Here is a 6297-nt window from a genome sequence, read left to right on the forward strand (position 1 = left end):
ACATGTGTACATGTACTAACACTGTAATATGAATTATCAACATGTTGAGTTTAATATATTGTTTACACTACTGTGTCTAAGGTTTAAACATTCATTGACATNTACCACTATGTATTAGCTCTCATGGTTCATGCTTCGGCCAAGCACCTCTACCTTACGCAAAGAAACGATAGAATTTACAAGGACCAGCCGTTTGAAACGGCTTTTGCTTTGTCGCTAAAACATTGGCTGCCCATACGACGGGTCGACAAGTCATGTAAGATCCTCTCCGTCCGTTCTTGGTAACATCTTTAGCAGATGACAGATAGTCGTCTGGGTTCAGGGGGTCCCTCAACACCCGTGACACTCGTCTGGGCGGTGTTCGGTCAAAACTGCTGTGAATGCTAGTTTAGGCTCTTTGTAAGGCCTATTGACGAGGTCTTCTTACCCTGTACCAGCTCGGTCTTCCCTGCTGTTCAACCTTCAGACCATCGCCCAACTGTCGTGTCTCCTCCCGCGGACCTACCCTTCCCCTGCGAGGTTAGAGGAACAGCTGCAGTCCCGAGCGGCCATGAACGAAGACCTGACGGGAATCTGGCTGCAGTACCGATACCGACCGCTGGGAGCAGATGTGATCATTCAGTAAAGCGGCTACATAGACTCTGTGTCTTCAACATCGGCTTCTTCCACGGGCCTATACCATATGTGCTCCTTCTCGCCGTAATCATAAGGAGTGCTGATGAGCAAATAACTTTTATGGACGACATCCACGAACTCATGAATTTTCGCCAGATATCTAGAAAAAAATTTTTTTTTCTTCTTCAGAGATGGTCAACATGACAAGAAAGTACCGAAATGGGGAACTATGTTTTGTTGTAGCCTAGTGATTGTACTTATAGAAGTGACAATAGTGAGCTAGCCAGGGCTGTAGTTAGAGAAGTGACACTAGTTGGAAATTGCAAAACTGTCAACACTATGGAAGTAATTAGTATGCCAACTTGATAAGTGAATACTGGTGTAACTTTTACTACACTAGCTCAATTCCTGAATACAGGAATGAATGCCTTGTTATCGGTACTACCATGTTTTGTCACTTCAATTTTTATTACAACGTTTATGGTGTCTACTTCGAAAACTAAACCATCTTTTTTTTTACCCATCTCTGTTTCGCCTTATCACATTTTTTTTGCAATCTGCAAAGAATGCCATCCATAATATTTATTTGCTGTGGCCTAATCAATTTTAGCATTTTCTTCTTGTTTTGCAGGGAATTTAGGTGGAATGTTGCTACAATTTAGGATTCAACAGTACCTTTCACATAATAAGTATTGCTTCACATATCTGTTGGAAATGTCTATAAAAATGTTCTGTGTACATCATAGTGTAAACAATCTGATGTAATACCTATTTCTTCAATGTATATCAATCATTTAGGTAGCCAACCATACTCAAAGTCAAATACATAAAAAAGCCAGAGTCAACAACAGACGATGCAAAAGACCTCGATCATTAATATCTTAACTTGGAAATTGATATAGTTATCTAAGTATGCATAAATATATCCTGTTTTATCTGCACTTTGTCAAATACATCAGCATTAGGATAATGAAAAATTATTTCTGTTTTCTTCCATCTTGTGAACTTAATTGACGTAGCTTAAATTACGATTTTTTTCAAATTTGGGTGAAAGTTTCGTAGTAAATGATTAGATTGTCAACATTGTGACCTGTGTAAGTTAGTTACAGGTGTATGTAACCAAGCATAAATTAAGCAGATGTGAAAGTCATTTGTATAATCATAATTTCTCATGGAGGTAAGAGGTCTCCGAACTCTTGTTGATGTACCTTCAGTTACGAATATTTTTCAAATCTGGGTGAGAGTCCCGTTGGTTACAAAGTCTGGTTGGTTGATTTCCATGTTAGCATGTTCAAGAACCTTTGAAATGATCCCCATCTCCCACTCCCCCACCCATCTGCCTCCCCCACTCGGCCCCCTACTAGACAATCTATGGCCCGCCTGACTATCCACACCGAACACGTCTCGTATTTTCTGTTTTGCATCCTTATCTCGACATCTGATTCCGAGAATATCCATGACTTTCAGAACCATGCCCTCCTTATACCTACATAACTCATCGTATCTCAGTATCACATGGAAGCATTTATGTGGGTCATCTTTCGTCAGCTCATTTGCTTTTTTCATAAACATGAGCCAAATACAAGCAAAGAACCAAACGACACCATGGGTAACGGGAATGGAAGTAAACACAGGGACATCCCATGGAGCAGGGAACACTATGTCACCTATGTTCTCAACATACTTGATATCACGTTTAAGAGCAGTTTGAAGCCAGTACTTCCAATAGCGGCCCTCTGCCATGAGATGGAGGTTAGAGTCCACATATCCGACGACGTCCCGATACAGGAAGATGTTCTTCACTCTTGGCAATGCGGTTTGCAACAGGTCTGCAATGGGAAGAACCTGTAGATATAGAAACTGTCGACGTCAGTGCAATGCGGGAACGAGGTTTAACGAGATGGAAATGAAGTCAGATAGTCAGATTATGAAACACATTCATTCGATCGTGATAACAGCAGGGTTTTGCCCCTCACTGTCTTAATCAATGCAGTCAATCTATATTGTGTAGCTTCCTTGTTGACTTACCTGGCCACGCAATTTGTAACAGGTTATTGTTTTGGAAGGATTGTCCTGTAACAGGGAGTAGTTGAAAAGGGTGTTGGTGTGTCTTACGACGGTCATGAGCATTTCCTTCTCATCCAAAGATGTATCCTTTTGGAGGGCGTAACGTGAGAAATTGGTGTGCACGTCGGATTCAGAAATCGTGTGCATCTCACCACTTGCTTGTAGAGCTTTGACCAGCAGTGTCGAGCCGCATCGCACTGTTTTTAAAAGAATGTAAGGCGTTAACGTATTGTCCTTTGGGATTTTTTTTCAATGTTTGCTGCTTGTCAATCGTGTTTCGTATATAAGAACGGATATCCTACTTTATTAAAGTAATATCAATAAACGCCTAACTAACAGAATCCTTTTGTGCTTTTTGTCGCCTGTGACCTTTTATTTCGCAAAATATACATTCATGTAATGAAATAAACAAATAGTTCAGTTTCATGATTTTTAAAATAAGCTATAGCATTATCTAAAGAAAAGTAATAGCAATGGCTCAATTCCTGTTTTGGGGTATGTAAATTACTGGCTTACTTGTATGATGGAGGAAAATAGTTGTGACATGTTCAACGTCTTTGGCAACTTCAGTAGCGACATCTGCCAACTGGGAAAATGGTATCACGAGTAGTTCTTCAGCTGTCGACATCAAGGGCTGAACAGAGATAGGAAAGTTATGTGCCATAGAAACGAGGTTTGTCGATTATATAACTTTGTTGTTGCACCCCGATAACATTAGAGAGAGTTCCGTCCAAGAAATGGATCAGTTATTGTTTCTTAAACCCTATTCAGACCGGGTTTTTTTGGTCAATCTGGGACGGTTGTGTATGTGGGGAGGGGGGGGGGACGTCTAACTCCTGTAACTCACAAACGACTTATCATATGACCCCTAATTTTTTAGAGAATGACGTGGACATAAAATATGAGTATTGTAGCAAAATTTGACGTCGTTATGACGTAATATTGCGTAATTATGACGTCATTAATGTGATTGTATTGGCTGAAACCATGAAGAAAAGTGTATTTCCATAAAACTTCAAGTTGTGCTTCGAAAATGCAACAGCCATTGTAGATAACAAAATAATAATGTCTGCTACCACTTCTGTTGTCAATAGCAACATCGGGTCAGGTAGTTATGAATTTTTAAGGGATGATATGAAAGCTAGTTCTACGTGATCTGGTACAATGGTCCGCCATCTTGGATCTAGGCCGATGACGTCGTTCAATTAGCATAATTCATACACACTTAATTATGAAAAATAAACTTAATGAGATAAGGTTTTATTCATGTAATAAAATAGCTTTTATGTAGCAAGAAAACCTGAAAAATACATAGTAAGAACCGAAATTTGCGATTTTCGTCAAAAATGCCTATTAATAACCGGAAGCCATGGCAACACGAAAAACGGATATGTTTATAATAATAATAATAATAATGATAATAATAATAATAAAAGTTGGCATAGGCCTCACCCCCACCCCCCGTCTAAATAGGGTTAAGCATACACAAAAGCTAAAAAGTTAATGGTTCATTTTTCTCTCTTTCTTTTGTAGCCAATGCTTCTGCCTAGGGCTGGGTATCGGTACTGCGTACCGGTACAAAACCGGTTTTTCTTATTGGACCGGTCCAGAAAAAACGGACCTGAAAAAATTAGGTGGACCGGACGTTGGACCGATTCAAAAATTAACAGATTATTTTATCAGGCATTCACACGTTTTAGCGCTTGCAGGTGGAAAAAAATAACAAGAGTGAAGTAGAGTAGAATTTATAGTAATTTCTACCAAGTTTTACAGCCAATCGTACAGGTGCAGTTAGCGTTGTATGGTTTTAAAACGCCAGTGTAAGTCTAATACTCCACCAAACAGATTTCTTTGTAGTGAAATGGACCATTGGTATGAGTCATAATGCATCAGGTCCAGGTTCAGGTCCGGACCTGGACCTAATCCTTTGGACCTGAACCGGACCTGGACCTGAATTTTCGGTACCTGTACCCACCCCTACTTCTGCCAACTTAGACTTAAGCTACTTCAAGATTTGTACATATCGATATCGCTGGTGTTGATATTTAGACTTAATGCTGTTGAGGCAAAGGGCTACAACACTTCCGATTGCTCAAAGAGTAAGTTGTGCCATGCAACAATTACCTCATATTATTTCCTTCTGTTTGAACAAAAGGCATTTAGCGTGATTTAGAAGAGACTCCTACATATCAGACCTTATATAGAAACATCATTTCGTTATTGACAAGATGTTCCTGTCAATAGCTCAAAATGCGTAATTAAAAGGATACGGAGAACCATTCTGATACTATTTATTGAAATTTCATGATGGCTGTCTTGGTAGCGCTATCTCTCTTCGATCTTAAATCTAACAGATCGCTCGACGAAATGCATTGAAAAAGAAAAAGTTTTGTTCGCACTTCGTGGCTGTTCTATTGTCTTTTCAGTCACCCATTTTACGTTTTTTTATGATATAGGCAGAATATAATCTATGTCATACAATTCGTCAATCTTCTCCTTCAAAAAAAATTAGAAAATAGATCGTCTTGGCAATAGCACCTCAGAAAAAACATTCTTATTGACAATGATACCAAACAAAGTTATTAAAGGCCTAGGCCTCTGACAAGTAGAAATGTAAGCCTTACCTCTCTTATGAATGGAGCTGCCTTAACTTTAGACAAGTCCGTTGGTCTCGCCAACACAAGTGCCTTGTCTTTAAAGTCAGCACAGCACACGAGGTAGTCACGACCATGCTCGCGGAAAAACTTGGCCGGGTTGGAAACTGACACTTTTTCCTTCCTTGCTTCAAAATCGCTGAACTGCGTTGGGTTGAGGTAATTAAGACCCGCTTTCACGCAGACTTGCAGTAGGTACGCCATCTTTTAAATCTGAAATTTGGCACACAGTTATTTTAATCAGGGGTGCCTAAGCATTTGCACGAACCCTATTATGAGATTCGTACGAACATTATGTGATACGGACGAATCACGATGCAAAAACGCACGAACCTTATGAAACTCACACGAATCACTATGCGAAAACTTACGAACCTTATGTGATTTGCACGAACCTTATGCGTATGACGTGATGTTACGTGACCCGGTGGCGGTTGGCCGGTTTCATAAGGGTCGTGTGTGTTAACATAGTGATTCGTGCGAATCACATAAGGTTCGTACGTTTTCGCATAGTGATTCGTCTGATTTTCATAAGGTTCGTGCGTTTTCACATAGTAATTCGTGCGTATCACATAATGTTCCTACGAATCTCATAGGGTTCGTGCAAATGCTTGGGCACCCCTGTTGATGTCACGTTAACGTACGTGTAGCATAAAGGGTTTGGACTGATCACAAGCTCTTAAATCTATGAGACACATTACGTATACGTGTTTACATACAGGTGCCCATTTGCCAATGTGGGTCATTTAACCCGGTGATACGTCAATGATTAACGGTTGGTAAATTTCAAACAAGTCTTATCATTGTAAATCTATGATCATCCGGGCATTTATGCACACATTGCCATGCGTTGAGGCACATGTCTTGCAGGACTTAAGTGGTAGGTACAACAGAAAGGCTGACATCCTTGCAACGGAAAGAAACCCTTTGGAGGGGCTTTGAGCCGGCCTTCAGACTTCCT

The 6297-nt window shown here is 40.1% G+C and overlaps 1 protein-coding gene across 1 annotated transcript in view; it reads right to left on the reverse strand.

Moving 5' to 3' along the window:
- Positions 1 to 1396: 1396 nt before the first annotated feature.
- Positions 1397 to 6297, reverse strand: part of LOC118407989 — a 6703-nt gene continuing 1802 nt past the window's right edge. The window contains exons 2-5 of the mRNA XM_035808593.1: positions 5307 to 5549; positions 3199 to 3316; positions 2644 to 2879; positions 1397 to 2460 (exon numbers count right to left, since the gene is read on the reverse strand). Coding sequence (XP_035664486.1) covers positions 1843 to 2460; positions 2644 to 2879; positions 3199 to 3316; positions 5307 to 5540 — 1206 coding nt within the window. The 5' untranslated portion in view covers positions 5541 to 5549 and the 3' untranslated portion in view covers positions 1397 to 1842. The remainder of the gene's footprint in view (positions 2461 to 2643; positions 2880 to 3198; positions 3317 to 5306; positions 5550 to 6297) is intronic.

This window comes from Branchiostoma floridae, unplaced genomic scaffold (genome assembly GCF_000003815.2).
Source record: "Branchiostoma floridae strain S238N-H82 unplaced genomic scaffold, Bfl_VNyyK Sc7u5tJ_1515, whole genome shotgun sequence".
Lineage (NCBI taxonomy): Eukaryota > Metazoa > Chordata > Leptocardii > Amphioxiformes > Branchiostomatidae > Branchiostoma > Branchiostoma floridae.